This window comes from Photinus pyralis, unplaced genomic scaffold, assembly GCF_008802855.1.
Source record: "Photinus pyralis isolate 1611_PpyrPB1 unplaced genomic scaffold, Ppyr1.3 Ppyr1.4_LG7, whole genome shotgun sequence".
NCBI lineage: Eukaryota > Metazoa > Arthropoda > Insecta > Coleoptera > Lampyridae > Photinus > Photinus pyralis.
Window position 1 is genome coordinate 30040198 of NW_022170738.1, and position 17403 is coordinate 30057600.

Genomic DNA, 17403 nt, shown 5'->3' on the forward strand with positions numbered 1-17403 from the left:
TAGGTTCAATCGTATTTTTAGGAAAGCACTATGCAATGCTGCAAATATCCATAGCTAGCTGCTTTGAAAATCAAGAAGATGAGTTTATACCCCAACAAGAACAAGGAATTTGAGTTTTCAGTACACGTAAATTCCTTCTGAATGGCTCTAACTACTCATCACCCCTAATTATGAGAACGAAGATGAGTTTATACCCCAACAAGAACAAGGAATTTGAGTTTTCAGTACACGTAAATTCCTTCTGAATGGCTCTAACTACTCATCACCCCTAATTATGAGAACGAAGTTTCTAATGGCCACTTCCTTTCATCTCACATAAAACGCCAGTCCAGCACTTTTATTCTTGCTGCAACAATTCTCCCATGTCACAATGACACAGCTGTTCTTCCCTGTCTCCGTGAAAATAAATGCCCCCAAATCCCGAATGAAAATTCAATCAGGACGATAAACATAAATACGGTGTTTACATGTACCTCGGGATAACATTTTTATTTCAGGAAAACTGTAAATTTGCGGGTTCGCGGTAGTTTTTCCTAATTACGTTAGTGTGTACAGCCCCGTGGGAAAGGTGGCTACCGTATAAGCGTTGAAGCTCGTATTTTAAATAGAATGGAGCAACGTTAAATATTGTATGTGTCGAGAAATACAATTTAGAAGCTGGTACCTACAAAAGGATTGGACGCAAGCGTACACCCGGACGTCTCGCCGTCTCATCGTGTAGTTAAAGTACAGCCTTTGAAAGGTTCAGGTACTTAGTTTTCATCGAACTTAAGAGTGTTTGTGTAATTAGTGACTGACAATCTATGCGTAAAGTAGCAAGTGTGGAACGATGAGGCCGTTCTAGCTCCGCTTTCGGTGAGTTTTTCTCATCCACTTGTGCCTTTGCGTTCGATGTTGGAAAAGTTCAACAAGTTGCAACCTAGCTCTTCAGGTGGTACGAAAACGTCTGTTAGTATGTGAACTTTTCACTTTATTACATTCTCATTTCGCATTTCTGAAAGAACGCCTTAGGCTTGCGTTCTTAGAACATTCAGTTGAAAGCGATGGAAACTTTGTAAGCATTTTTCGAAAAACTTAAAGAGAGCGGTGTTTTACAAACAACCTTTGCCTTATCAACCTTTAGTTTCCCAAAATATCACAAAAACGGAAACGTATTTATTTTATAGTCGGATTCGGACGGGATTTTCTTAACTCAATACAAAAAAGTGAAGTTTGAGATTTTCCGGCAAAAGCGTCACGTTAAGTGGGAGATGGGGTATTCTAGTTTGAAAGTTTTGGACTTGGTACACAGATTTAATTTAGATTCGGATTACTCCGACATTTTGCTAATTGAAAGTTAGAACACAATTGGAAAAAGTCTAGGTTGGTTTTACGCTTGGTCTGTCACTTACTAAATGTAAAACGAATGTAATTAACCAGGTACACTTCGTTCGCGTGTCGCTCTTTCTAATCAATTGTCATTTGGCTTAATCGTGTTCGTCTCTATTAATGATCTCGTGCTATAGCGATAAATAAAATAATTAGTTCTTATACGTTACTCGACTTCGCTTTCTCACTAACTTGTAGAACTCTATGCTATTTACAGGAACTCGTGTTGGATGGTTGCCATTCTAGAGGTCGTGGTCTCGTTGTTTACAGCTATCCCTGGGAGTAGTGGCTTTTCTCAGGCTTACTATTCTGGGGCACCGCCTCTGTCTCAGTACAACTCTATACTACAAACATCACCTCCAAAAACACTTCCGTATTTGTAGATGTGTTTAGGATTCATGAATTATCGACTTCAGACTAAGCGATGCAGGAAGTGCACGATACTACGGATATAATGCGGAAAACCCGAGTTCTAGGATATTCCTTTGGCAAGATGTCGATCGATTTATAATAGGCACCCGAACATCCGACGTAAAAGAATAAGCTCTTTTTTGAGATTAAAAAATGAGCTGTCGAATAACATACGCACTTAACACAAACTAGTTGATACATATTGTATGCTTTTGCTAGCAATTCCTTTGAAGCATTAATTGTTCCAGTAACCATCTGACTGACAGACAACAAATTAGTGCAAAATTTTTGGCACATAGTGTACGTTTTGGGTTGTTGCTGTCTCTGGTCGAATATTCCACAAAGTTTAATAAACGTTTCCAACCCCTTCAATTTTCATTCTTGAATTGAACGCATCGCTGTTAATGGTGCAACAAATGAAGACAGCAAAGTTTTCTCTTTAGATTTGTTTCGCAGTTCCTAGAATAATTTTCCGTACGCGCCTTTCAGCCGAGTCGCAATCCATCAAGCGAATTGAATTAAATTGTCGATACAGAGATATTCCTTACTTCAAACTATTATATTCATACACTACACACATTTTGCCATAAATCGCCCGGTGTTTTCACATCTCCAATGGAAACACTGATAGGTCACAAAGCATGGTTTGTTTTCCTCGCCTCGGTTACGTAACGCTACTAACACCCAGGTACGATCATGCAATTAATAAAAATGGCCACAGAGCCCCTTAATTAAGCGTTTTCAACAACAAAATCTGCGGGAGAAGCTAAATTTTCCACAATCTTAATTATCTTCATTTCGTCGAAATCTGAGGTTATATTGCTCCAAATTTTTATCTTGAACATTGAACATTATATTAAGTTGTTTTCAATAAATGCATTATTATTATTATTATTATTTCATGATTACTTTTAAGTTGGTGGGAGTGTTCGTAACACTACTGAGTGCCAACTTCAATTCATTAAGAGCCTATGTTATTTTTTAACGATTTAATTAACGTTAAAGAAGTTAGAAAATGAAAAACCATACATGCCATAACAGCACTAAGTAGTTCTGTACATGTTTCACTTAATTCGTGTATACAATATTTACACATGAGCAGCAATTTTATTCATGCATCATAATTAGGTACATATTTACCAATTGGGAACATGACAGGCACATTTTAACTTGTTTCATCAAGAACTAAAGAGAAGAAGATTTATTAACCGAGCTTGAAATACTAACCAAGTATACGTACTTTTGAAGATTTTCTACTACAACTTCATCACTGGTTGATACAAAAAAGGCGTTGAAGTTAATCGGCGGTCGATAACAAAGAAGCGAGAGATATTCCTTTCCCTTTCGAGTGTGTAATGCGATGTATGCTACGCAGCCATTGGTACTAAGAATGCGTTCGAAGTTAAGCGGCGGTCATTAACAAAGGGGCGATCTATGGAAGATGCGAGAAATATTCCTTCCCCTCTCGAGTGTATAAGGCGATCGATGCTAAGCAGCAATTGATACGCAAAAGGCGTTAGAAATTAAGCGGCGGTCGTTATCATCTTCATCTTCTTACCGTGGGCATTTCCACAAAATATAATTGTTAGTTGATCATTGTAGTATTCACATTGAGAGTGGTCGCCAGATTCTAGAACGTAACTGTACGACATTGCGATTCATTGCGATTGAGGGTGATGGGCTCTGTACGAATGATGGATGGTTGTAGGACGCGACGTTTCTTGAGCTCCGTATCGAGCAATTGTGCAGAGATCTCCCAGATAAGTACGGCATCATTGGTAAAGGTTTGACTGGATTATTAAAATTGGCATAGACAGAGGTAGCATACGAACGAGAATAGTGCTGGCAAAGGAGTAGACAATGCTTCCAAGGGATAACCGTAATCGATTGAGGGCTCTGTACGCTCTGAGCAGTACTTTTTTGTGTGCTAATAACCGCTGATGTGCTAGAGATTTCAAAATATTGAAACGTTTAGGGCAGTTTGACTTCATTTCTTGTATGCAATGAGATGGGAGTCGAATGTTAAGCCTAGAATTTTGTGCTGTACAACTAAATACTTGTAGCAGATTAAAGCTGAAGAAAAATCTCGGGACATAGTTATTGATTTTCCAACTGAAATTCAGGACTTTCGTCTTAACATGGGAGAAAGCGGATAGTGTAGGACTGAGGACGGATCCTTGCGGCAACCATTTTCCAAAGTAAATGAGTGTACTTATTCCTTGGACAATCACTTGCACCGTTCAATGAGATAGGACATTTTTCAGAAAAGCTAGTATGTTGCTTCTCAAGAGTGTCGGGTTGCCAGACAGTATCGAACGCCTTCTACATGTCAAGGAGTACAGTTATCACGTTATGTTTCCAATTAAGGGCACTGGAGATTTTTTTTTGCAGGGTTACTAAGTTGTCGGTGGTACTTGTATTCTAACTTGTAGTCATCCTTTTCCATAATTACTTCCATTTTCCAAACGGACGAACAGAGAACGTGACTGCAATAGCGGATCTAAATTCATTGAAAAATGTGCTAAAATTACGTTAGCATTTTTTCGCAAATAAATTCGACTAATGAATTGGAATCCATTTACAGAGAAATTCTAACTGTCTAAATTAAATCAAAATCTTGAACTCATCCATCTGCCTGCACCACCAGATCGATGTGACATTCTTCTCTCAGGACATCTAAAACTTCGACAGTTTCACCTTATCCCCTGCGTTAAGCGATGTTGCCATACCACGCCTTGTTGAAGGTGTTTCAGGAACAGCATCTAACGATGGGTCCAACGGCCTAAAACTGCAACTTTTAATGGGGGGGATTGTGATAAATATTGTTGTATAAACAACGTCATGTCGACATTATTTAGGCCTAAACACCGAACATAATGACTGGACACCCTGTATATGAGAAACATTTCAAATAATAAATTTATTTACGAAATGGGTTTATGTTCTGAACCTTATATCGTGCTCTGCGTCTCATTTGAAATAAGAATGAGCCATTAAAATGCACAATCATCTGTTTCACTTTATACCCTTGCAGTTAAAGGGATCACTTTATTTACCCTCACGGTTAAACAGCGACTTAGCCTACTCATTCAAACCTATTAAAGTGCCAATTTAACATATGCTACAAAATAAAAGGTTTTTATCTGGTTGTTCTGCGATAAGGGATGTTATCGGATGTAAGTGAATTAGCGCACTTCTTTGGTGTTGGTAACAAGAGATGCAGGTGGACATCGTTGTGTGCATTACTTTCGGCATTTCAGCTATTTATTTGGGCAATCCGCCCGATTTGATAGATCATTTTCATATTTTTATTTTTACAGAGAATGTTAATTTTAACATTTCTTTATTTTTAATTATCGACCGTTTTTAAGTTTCTTTTTATTTCAGGAATTTTGTTTTTATTTTCATTTAATTTGTTTCGGAATAAATGTTGGCATTTCAATCAATGAATAGTGCGTTTATTCGAACCCATTGTACGATCCGCATAGTCTATATAACTCTCGCCAGGAAAGATTGCCGGTCACAGCACACCTTGTGTCGATTTACAATCTTTGTTTTTATTAAGATGCGAGCGACTTCTGGAATAGGATCGTGCTAATGTTGAACAAAAAGTCTTTTCGTTCAACATTGACATGATACTATCTCGGAAGTCGCTAGCACTTAACGAAAAACAGAGATTGTAGATCGGGATCAAGTGTTCTGTGACCGGCAATCTTTCCTGGCGGGAGTTATATTAGATTTTTCTCTTCGTATTCAAGATTTACTTCAGATGTTGACCTGAATGTTGATAAAAATTTGCTAAATAAATTATTTGAAATTTCGGAAGCCGATCGAGGCCATTGAGTTTCCCAAATTTTAGTCAATGTGTGGATTTTTCTATGTAGCAGATGTCAGGTGGTGTAATTGATCGATGACCATACAGCATTATTTATTTGGCGCCTAACGTGAGACCACAGCAATATAGAGTCAAAGAAACGTTGTAGTACCTGGCAGCACCTCTAAGGAATGATTTCAAAAACTATAACAGATTTATTTTGAATTATTTCCTTTATTTAGAAGCTAATGGAAGTATTGGATAAAATTATTTCTTTCGTTTAGACTGAATTTGGATCATTAGAATTAACGAGAATGAAACGCGGCTTACACGTATGCTGTTATATTGGTCTTTTAAACATCGGCTATCGCAGGCAAAATTTTTTGGAAAACTTCAATTCCATCAATCAGTGCAGTTACGTTCATAAACTCATTGTCCTTGTGTGCTCTATTTGGAGTCCGTGGGTGAGGACAGAATCCAATGGTAGGTACGCCAGCACTTCGTAGGTACCGGGCATCAGAGGACGCATTCAACACTTTCTTCCTCACTGTAACTCCCCTGGAACAGAGCATTAAAGTCAAACGCTCAAAAATGGGAAGCTCACATATTAGTTGTTACATTCCCGAAAGCAACCCAAAACGGGTTACTGTCATCAAGTTGAGTGGACGGTGCGTGGTCGTCTACTGGGAAATCTTCAACCCAAACACCACCCCCTGACCTTTTACACCATTCGCGTACAGTGTTTTCAAACTGTTGTAAGTCTCTACCTGGTGGAACTCTGGCATCAAAGGTGAGAACAAACTCCGATGGAATTACGTTTGCTTGTACACCACCCTGAAATCACCTTAACTAAATTAGCTACATAACGTCACCTACCCCCATCATAGTCAGATTAATCGAAACGACGTCATCGGCTTCTCCAGTTTGGCCCACTTTCAAATTTTCAGCCTCTCGTAAGTTGTAACAGTATTTCAATATGTTAGTCATCTTCTCTCCGGCGGTATTACTCAACAAAAGGCCACCATGACCACCCTGGCCAGTGCAGTGAATGCTCAGACCTGTTTAAATGATCTTTAGACGTACGAAAAGCAGGATACATACGTCTAGACACTTTTTCTCCGTAATAAACCCAGAACTCGTGTTCGTCTGGAATGCCTTCGTCCATGGCGAAACCAACTCTTAGCTTTTCGAAAGCTTCACTTTTGACAAATACTTTCATACCGTCAGTCCCGCCCAACTCCTCGTCAGGAACAAATGACACGTGTATAGTTCTGCGTGGTTGATAACCAAACCTTTTTAAACGTCGGATGGCCTCCAAGTACTGTATACCTAAGGATTTAACGTCTTGAGCACCACGGGCGTGAATGTTGCCCTCTTCGTCGATGTCCGCAGAGAATGGTTTGTGAACCCAATTTTCCTGTACCGTTTAAGTTAGTCTGTTGACGAAGACACTTATCCTCACCTCAAATGCTGGCACGACGTCCATATGGCTGTTAAGTAGGATGGTAGGTATGTTAGCGTTTTTTCCAATCCACGTCATTACTACGATGGGCTTCTTTGGGACAATCGTAATTACTTGACAATCCAACTGCAAGTCATTCGCCAATCCCTGGAGAAACTTGACGCATTCATCTAAAATAGGAACGTGAGCCGCGCTGTTTAAGGGTCTTGAAGCTACCGTAATTCACGTTGGGGTGGACCGTAGGTATTCGTAAGTATTTTCGGAAATTGTCGATCGCGATTTGGTCTAAATCTCGATATGGGTTCATTCTGAAATGCGAGTACTCAAGGATTGAATAACATCTTACAGACGATTTCAGGATGTGGTTTAGGGTATGGTTTGATAGTGCATGCAAACACGACTGTTTATCACTACAATGCATTTCGTATCGATTGTCCACAGATACGGAATAGCCTTGTTGTTGAGAAATGCGATTTTAGTTCTGGAAAACACTGAATTCTCTTAGTCGTGGAATATTTATTTTGAAATTTAAGAAAACATCGTTTAGTCAAATGGGAACGGAAGTTAATAGCATTTAACTTACCCTTTCAGTTTCCTCTGTTAGTAGCGTTCTTTTATGGACCTTTCAAAACGTAAAAGTTTTAAATTACGTAAATATTTACACACCGAAAATGTTCATGATGGAATATACGTTAGACGTCCACAAGCGCATTATAAAGGAGATATAAGTATGGCTGAACTGGCATTTTACGATTTATCACTTCATATGTAAATTTTAATGGAAAAGGATTTTCCACATTAAAATACATCTCGTTTCTAATGCAAGGAATATTTTCAAAGTAAACCAAAACTAAAACGTGGGACACGTTTTTATGTAAATTTAACCGCATTAATGCAAGCAACATGCTGCTGATTTTTTTTTTTATTAAATTCGTGAAATGTAGATCGCTACATAAATAATATTCATAAACTACTGATATTAAACATCAGTCTGTGACCGAGTATGCTTATGTTATATTAACGTCCCCTCTCCTTGTAGAGACGTGACACAACCAGAACAAGAAATAATGGTGACCAATACATGAATATTATGTTTAGAAGTGTACCGCTTCATAGTAAAAAAGAAGAAAATTAAAACGCGATAGAATGAAGCGCTTTCCGATAAGAAATGAGTGTGCAAGCAGATAAGACTCAAAACACCACAGCGTTTCCGGTTCTCAAGAGAGAGGGACCGACTTTCTGCTATACCTTTACATGTATTAAAAACGAACCTTAGTTTTTTGACTCGACGGCTACATACGGAAGAATTGGGCGAGAGTGAGAGATTCTTCCCAGAACCTTCAAGGTGAGACTATGTAAGTCGTGTGCGGGATTTTAGATCGCGTAATATTTATTTCCAATTGAAGGTTTCAAGAGGAATCCGTACTATCGGGATAGTGATATTTTTATCGTGAGTGTTGAAATTAATTGCCGCATTACAAGGGAAAATTGTGCGGCTAATTCGTCAAAATTATTGTCGTGCGTGCTGTCAAATTCTTTGTACATGTAAAACTACTATAAAGTGGTGTATTTATGCAAAAGAGGAACTTCGTTGTGTAGAGGAATAGACGGGTTGGCTGATTTAGTTTGTACTTGCGAATGAGTTGCATCCTCGACACTTGAGCGAATATTTTCGTTTTGGTTGCATTATTTGATCAGCATGATCGCGTTTAAATAAATTTTACCACGAAAGCATTGGGATCAAAGGTACAGAAATTTCATGTCCTTTATACTACTGTCGTTAGTTATGATTTAAAAAAGTTTATTAACGAAATTTGTGCTCCTCTCTTGTACATACGGAGAGATAATAATAATCTGGATTAAACGGGAACCGGTAAAAAATTTAAAGACGATCAATTAGTGCTTTTACTACCCTAAGTGTACAAGCGGAAAATTCCCCAAATCTTAACGAAACACACATAAAATAAAGAGCTGTTTGGCGTAGATCTCTAGAGAATCCCTCTTGGCGAAAAAAAATACCCTAGCGCAGGCTATTGGTATGTGTAGTCTCGTATCTTTACAGGAGATTTCTAGACAATTGGATCTACAGTTCGTCCCATATTAGGTAGTTTTAAGCCCACGCTTCAAAGACTCGGCATTTCACCAGGTCAACGATATTAGTTGAGAAGTTGTGTGGGCCATTCTCTCCCTTTTTGTTGCAGTAACTTCTATCATTTTCCTTTATATCAATTCTGCGTTTCACTGGTTGCTCTGTTTGTAGATACAGGTTGGTCTAGTAATTGTCTACCCATATGCAGCTGAGTTTGATGGTGTAAGTTTATCACCTAACAAACATGCACAACCTTTTAACAGTGATTGGTCTACAAGATTTACCTCTAGTTTTCCTTTGCCATGTTATTTGAAGATGCATCTTCCAGATAAATGTTCACCGTAAAAACGTAGTTTAGACGATGGTTAATTTTTGTTTTGTTAAATTCTAAAGAAGTTACCTGTTATGAGATAATGAAGATATCGAAATTATTTGCGTAATACTTGAAAAGTTTATCTCATGTTTTTTCTTCGGTCGTAGATAAGGGTTGCGCTTATCGCTAAAAGTTAATTAATTTTGTAAACAGATATTGGCGCAGGTGCGTAGATGAAATCATTTTTGCGTATTTGAACTAAAAAATACGGAAGTGGAATCGAATATGAAACAAGAGAGGGAAATGTGTTAAATAGCAGAGGAAGTGTTGTAATGTGGCGTTTTGCCTTTCGCTGTTCTCTTTTCGCCTTGGGTCGTGTGTGTAAAGTTGCGGCCGCTGCAGTGCTTTGGTCCTTGGGTGGATCCGGACCTCCATTTGCTGGCGCCGTGCTCCCACATTCTCGGTTTTCGGATGTTAGTTCAAATGGTCAGTTTGTGTAACTATACGTTTATTGAAGAACATTAGTTAGTGGATTAAGAGATTTTAAGCACGCCGTCTTCAATTTAATAGTCGACTTCGAGTTAAAGAGGAGGAGTAATACTTCTGCCCCACATAAAATAATCTATGTTCCAGTAAACTTCCATTGCACAATAACTTCTGCATCCGTCCAGAGATTTATTTCAAATGTTATAGGGTGACGTATTTATTTAGGCGCTATAAGAGAATACTCATTGTTTGGACTAGAATTCTTTGTGTAAATATTCAATTTGGATGAAAGCTTTTAATCCATTGTCTATTTTATGTTATGTAAGCGTAAGACTTCTAAAATAAGAGACTACATTATCAACAATCATCAAATGTTTCCATGTACTGAATACGTTTCCTTGTTTCTTTGAGCTTGAATACATAAAAAGTGTACCTACCCAAAATATTGAATGAAGCGAATAGCGGGTGGTCGCTTAAGACGAACCTTAATTTTGATCAACATAGGGAAATTTGCGCATGTACCGCTTCATACAGAACATGAACGAAGTGTCTGGCGACAGCAACGTGTACATTTTCTATAAAAGAAAACGGTGCGAGATAAGCGAAGAGACACCGGATTGTAATGGTTTTTGTCGGCAAAGTTACCATTTGGGCGCGTTATAGTATATTAAGTATGGAGAACGGTAAGGGATTTTTACCGTTCGAAGACAATTGTTTGGAGGAGGAGCGAAGCGACGACTCCAATTATTGTCTGAGAACGGTAACCATTAACGTTCGACGTATGCTTATAACATTTTTTGCGCGATCGAAATTAAAATTATGCAACCAATATAAATATGCACTAAGAAATTAACGAGCAGAATAAATCGAAATGATCGAAGTGGTATGGTGTACATTGGGTGTACATCACTAGGTAACCAGTTTATTTGTCAAAATTGAAGTTAATAATTTCATAAAAATGTGCATGTGTCTGATGTAGTTTACTAGCTTTGAACTTCCTTTATGACTTTATGCGAGCGTCTTGCTATAGGAAACAACAGCACAAATTGTACGTTTAATGTACCTAACAATAATTAAAGATTAAATGTAATGTAAGACTGTTGATTTTTAAAAAGGCGTCGGTAAGTATTTTTGCTGTTCTGTTTTTAGATCGGTAAGTAATTTTGACGTCGTCGTAATCATAGCAACTGGTAAATTCTACCTACTGTCATGGAAACACCCATGGTAAATAGTCAGAAATGACCGATCGCGCAAAAAAAATGATATTCAAACGCTAATTAACAAGCGATCACGCACACTTTTTTGTGGGCGATTTTTTCAATCGTTGATTTTTGCGAACCATCGCCTCACCTTTAAAGTGCAATGAAGCTAAATTCTCAGCTATATATAATAAAAGCAGGTGCCCACCATTTTGTTTACGAGAGTATGTCTGAATATTCAAGAACCAGCATGTGCATTCATTGAGTGAAATTGATCAGAATGGTAATAAAGAATTAACAGTTTAACTTCGGGTAAATATCGAAAGGTCAAATAAACCGCGAAGAAACATTTAAACAAATTCGGGTTGGTGACAAACTGCGAGTTACCTGCAATTTTATGTGTACGCGAAGAAATAAATTACAGTAAATTCCCGAGAGGAAACCAATTTCGTGAATTCCGAGACGAATGAAAAAATTGTCAACAATTCGATTCGTGGCAAGGTCGTTCATTTTACGCGAAGGAACATTTTCGAGTTGGCGAATGGCTTTCAAAACCAAACCGCAAGTCAAACTGAGCTCATAACAGAAACGATTTTTTCTCAAATTGCGAACGGTTACAAAGTTGAGTGACACTTTGGACAGGGAATTATGCGATACATAAAATTATGTATACAAATACCGTTTAGTCAAGTTGGCTGGGCGTAACTAGTTATTTCTCTAATCGCTCGGTTAATTAAGTAGCACAGTTTCTTTGTCGGAAACAATAAATAGCAACACATTATTAATTGTATAACAGTTTTGGGTATTGTCGAATGGATATTGCCAACAACCAGATATAAGACTTTTAGCGTTGATTGTAGAACGCTTAAGGTCTTTTGTTATTGGGGATAGGTAAGAAATGGAGAACGGAAGAAATGAAAAAAATACATGAATTAAAAGGCGTTTGATGGAAACTGCTCTATTTTATGTAGATCCTGGTATATATTCTGATGATGATGGTATATCGCCTTCTTTGCGGAGAGATTTATGTAAAAAAGCAATAAATCGCCCCTCCGCCGATGAACAATGGCAGTGTCTATTTTATTAACCTACCGAACAGCAGGTGGGACGTATTTTCGCACCATGCGGCCTATTGTCGCTGATTTTCTTATTTATAGTCTTTTGTTTTTAACGCTCTACAACCTTACAACAAATCAGTTAAACTAAATTCTGTAAATAATGGAATTTTAAAAAAGCTGAGGGAATTACGCGTGGGGTGAAAAATAAGTGCACTTAAGAGGTTTTGACTCTTTAGCTCCAGTTGTAGAGAAAGTATTGTGAAGGTACAATACGTTTGAAAAGCACTTCACACTCGAGAAACTGTGTTTTTTCAAACTTCAAGTACAATCGATGATGTATTTACTTCTCCAATGCACGAGATATTTTTCCACGATTTTCAAACTTAAATTTTCCAATTATCTCTTGTATTCACTGTCCCATAGTGAAAACTCCTTACAAGGATTCATATCAAATCTGAACAAAGAAAAAGTTATTAAGTTCCATAGGGCTTCGGGAAAGCTCTCATATTTCTTCTTGAATAGTTGAGATCTAGCAGTGTAGGCGTGTGTATCCGACTCGTAAAAGAAAACTTCATGTAATTAAATAAGCGAGCAACAAGGGTCGATAAAGTTAGATCCTCGCAGTGAATAAGTTTGCATCGTGCATAAATGATGCGCGTCGCTAGATAAATGGGGGAAATTTTCAACCTTTTTTTTGTAAATGTGTAAAGGATGCTACTGCCATTAATTTTGATCTAACATGTTTAATCTAGCGTATGCAGTCACCGTACTTCTTTATACGGATTTATGGAACACTTTAATAGTAGGGGAAATGCGTGATATAGTCATATTACGTTTGGTGACGACCGCCGGTCACTACCCTTATCCTGCTGTGCTCCTACGGAGGAAATGAAAAAAAATCCCATATCACGCATTCTGTTTATCCCTTTCCTTCCGTAATTCACTTAGACTCTTAATTTCTCTTTAATCCTTATTAGCGTTTCATTATAGCTAAACCAAATCATTAAAACGGGCGCATAAGCGAAGACCAATAAAAGCATCGTAATTTACTAATGGCAATAATTTAGCATTTCGTTAAACGCGGCTAATTTCATTTTCTGAACTAATTGCCGAATTTCGACTTGCCGGTAGAACATAATTAGAATCGCAAATCAAACTGAAATCCACATTCGACGCGCGACGTCGAAAGTTTAAATTCATCACCGCGCGTATCGAACTATCGTCGTGTTTTGTGACGTTCGCGTTTACACGGGGGGAAGTTTCAAACGGACCGATAATTTTACGCGCCCGCATACATCGACCGTAGTATTGGTTTTGAAATTGTGTATAATCGGTTTATCTTCACTAATGCGTTTGGTCTGTCGTCATTTGCCCCGTTACTAAGCTCTTTTTACGGAACAGTTAATGAAATCAATTTTTTTTTAGTGGGGAGTGTTGCTGTTTAAGATGAAAATTTACAAATCGGTAAATTGCCTTAATTATAAATGTCGGAAGTGTACATTTTTGAAGCTGGAATTAATCTATAACATGATAGGGTGGGCCGATATCAAATTTGATTGGACCCGCTTCTCGTGCGAGTGAAATTTAGAAGCTTGCGCTCCAGTTTTCAACCCTCGTAAGAGCGAACATAAGAAGTGTTTCAAACTTTGAAAAGTTAGTATTTGCAAGTGCCGAATTATTAATTAGGGGTAGGATACTTCTTGTAATCGATTTGAATTCATATACATAGCGGAAAGTACACTCTTTGACTTTGCAAAGTATCGTCTAGCTTTTCTAAACCCCGCTTAGAATTACCTTTGATGTTTAATAATTCCAGCGCTTTACAAATAACCCGGCTTTATATAATACAAAATGTGTTTCTGTATTTTACACTAAAGGAAAACAGCCTAGGTTCAAACTTTAGGTAATTATAATGAACCTCCTTTTGTCAACATTGTAGCGATAATTTGATGAAAAAAACAATTTTAGAAGTGAGTTCTTTAATAAAATAACGGTGTTCAAAGGTGCTTCCTCTAAAGCAATATCTTATTATCAAACGACGGGACCAATTTCAAAACAATTGAACCAAAACTGTAGAATATGATAAGAAAAAAACTGAAAAATCACTCGTTAGTGTCACACGCCCGGGGATGGCCCCCAGATGTCGCCGACCCCACTTCATGTATCGCCGTCCTTAACGTTGTTAATTACACGTCTCCGGTAGGTACTTGTACACTCCTCGTCTTTCTTCGGGCCCGTATGAGCTGCCAGTCAGTCAGCCATCCAGCCAGCATTTTCCCACGATCTAAGACGAGTATGCGGATGCGATAAAGTTGCGCGAAATTTCACCGGAGTAAGTTTCGACGGCGAATCGTTCCGGCGGCGAGGCGTTTCGGCGTACGTGACGTTTCGGCGGACAAGGCTTTTCAGCGGACGGGACGTTAGGGCGACGGTACTTATCGGAAGAGGGCGTTTCGGTGGGTGGATATTTCAGCGAACTGTATACATGCTAATTTAGGGCAAAGGCAATTGTAAATTAGTCTCGAGCACTGGCGACAAGATTTCGGAGTCGTATAATCCCATTTCCAACAACCCATATGGGATCGGCTACAGATCGATGGCATTGGGATTATCTACGAATCCGAAATTTTCTCGCTAGGCCTTAATCCTAATGCTATTGATTAATTCGCCGCACCGCCTCGCCGTCGAAGTTCCTCTCCACCGAAACGCGCTTCACCGAAACGTCCGTGTCGGTATGTGTGTCGATGTAAATTTTGTTTAAATAATCGCGTTTAATTTAATTTTGTGGTTCATTAGAAAGATAAGGACCATTTGGAAATATTTGTGTGAAACGTTTCGTTAAAGTTGTCTAATGTTAAATCCGGTCGTTGCGATAAGAAACTTGTTATCGCTGCGTAAGCTAATTAGTTTGAGGATAAGCAGGTTTCGCCCATAAGAAAACAGATGTGTTTAATTTCAAAGACGCAAATTCAAGTACAGAAGAGCGGAAACTGAGAGAAGAAGAATGTTTTAGGAACACGTGAATCGGTCCTTTTTGATAGTGAACGTTGATCCTTGTTTCTTTGATGGACGTTAAAACGTACCCAATTATTGTTTTGGTGATTAGCCGTTGTTGTCGTATTTGAGCGTGTTGTTGCAAGACAGTTCGTCTAAAGTGAATGTTGCTGATTTATCTGTATTTATCGAGCAGTTATCTCATATTTCATGACTTTTTTTAAGGTCTTCAAGTATAAGTTAAAGGGTGTTGTTCCACTATCAAAGAGCCAATATTACAACGGACCGAGTGTCATCTAAATTGACATTGTGGGTGAAGTTGTTAAAGTCACATCAGTTGGTTTTTATGTAGTTGTTTGTGCATAATTAAATGAAAATCTCAGTTACTACTGGATATTTTGGATTATTATCACTTCAAGGTAATTAAGATTTCTTTAATCAATTGTTCCAATCGATCGCTTGTTGCTTGGTATTTGTACTTTTGAGTGCCTATTTCTCTTTCGTCTTGATTGATTAATTTTGTTGAATTAATTATTGCTTTGTCGGTAATCCATTTTGTATTTAATCGAAGCCAAATTACGACCTCATAGTGAATTTTTCTGTTGGTACCCAGAGCTATGCTATGCTGTTTGTAATACAACCCTTTGGAATTTTGGAGTTCTCTCATATTTAATAAAATTAAAGTTTTATCGAGATGGTTAGTTGTGGTCCTGGACAAATCGTATAAAAGATTTGGTAAGTACCTGTGTTTAATTGAGCTAACTGGACAGGTGCTTGTGGGTAGTTTAGTGACCGTTGCAATACTAACAAAGGATGTAACAGCTTTATTTTTGCAAGCACATATAAATTGGTTGAGTATCACTGTGTTTTTTGTTCGAGGACCATTGTACTTTCCAAATTGTATAGTATATATCGTGCGTGACGAATTATAATTGGTGGATTCATTCAGGTCCGTTGGGTTTGCCGCTTCATTCGAATTTGGCGGTACATACTACATAGGTTTTGACGCCCTGGAGCTTACCTTGATACTTTGGCATATGCCTGGCGTAGCCGCCTCTTCCAGAATTTTGTCGTGGGAATGTGTCCCTGGTAGGGGTGCATCTCCACCACTTTGTTGCCATTGCGCTGGGTCACGACATATTCCAAAAAATGTGGTGGATTTTGTGGATTAGGGAGGTTGGGGGGGGGGGGCTAACTGGGTGTTATCCGACCCAAAGGTCGCCACAAATATCAGAATTTTTAAATGCCATTTCTGGCCATTGACCAATTGATAGTGCATTTCTGGAGTTAGTTTTCGAATGGAGTTAACCACTTATCTCTCAGTTTGAATATAAATTTGGATATCCTAACTGCGTAAATGGCAGCCATTTACGTAGTCAAATGTTATGTCGTGCATTCTTTTTAGGATTATGCCATTCGCAGTTGGAATGAATTTAATTGTCAACCGTTTCTTGCTGTTTCAATGTGAATATTCTTTGATAATAACCCTCTTATTGGAGGTATGTAACTTTCTTGTGTTCGATGGGTAGTTCCATGTTATTTCTTGGGTTTTAATTTTTGGTTTCCGGTTTAAATTATTGGTTTAGGTTTCACTCGTAGTCCCAAGCCCTATTTTTCAAATTTACATCCATGTTTAACGACCAGTTCCAGTTTTAATTGATCCTGTGCAGTTATGCTATCATGAGGCCAAAGACAGAACCTTAGCTAGTTAACCTACAGACAACGCTTGGTACGAAAACTGGATCAAGGGGTCATTTATTAACTTTCATTAGTCAATTAACCAAGGTTTACCGGTTAATTTCCTCTTCAACGAACACTCCAAAGTGCTACCGGATTGCGCTTGTGCCGGTTTACAAACATTCCACCACGAATATTCAACCGAACCACGAGTGAAGCGTCAAAAACTGCAATGAAGATGCCAGAGACCAACGCTAGGACCAACGAATCGATGGGAAAACGAGCAAGCACATCTACCAACGCCGATCTCAAATCCGAGATTCGCCGCTTACAGAAACTTCAACCATTTTGGCCACACAACTCTGAGATGTGGATTACCCAGGTAGAAATCAAAGCTACTGCGTCTTCGAACATAGCATTTATGTTTATGGCACAAAAAAATTTGCGATAACACGTGCTTATCTTAAAACTAACTAGCGTTCGGAGCGACAACGTTCTTATCGCAATGGCCGGAGATAACGTTAGACAAACT

General features: G+C 38.3%; 1 protein-coding gene across 1 annotated transcript; it reads right to left on the reverse strand.

Annotated features, from left to right (window-relative positions):
- Window positions 1-5828: 5828 nt before the first annotated feature.
- On the reverse strand, window positions 5829-7777 carry LOC116176794 (aminoacylase-1-like). Its single transcript, XM_031495555.1, has 7 exons — window positions 7639-7777; window positions 7272-7363; window positions 7056-7225; window positions 6695-7010; window positions 6470-6651; window positions 6198-6427; window positions 5829-6151 (listed from the first exon to the last, which is right to left on the reverse strand). The coding sequence occupies exons 2-7, from the start codon at window positions 7360-7362 to the stop codon at window positions 5947-5949; spliced, it is 1194 nt and encodes a 397-aa protein (XP_031351415.1). The 5' UTR covers window position 7363; window positions 7639-7777; the 3' UTR covers window positions 5829-5946.
- Between the last annotated feature and the right edge of the window lie 9626 nt (window positions 7778-17403).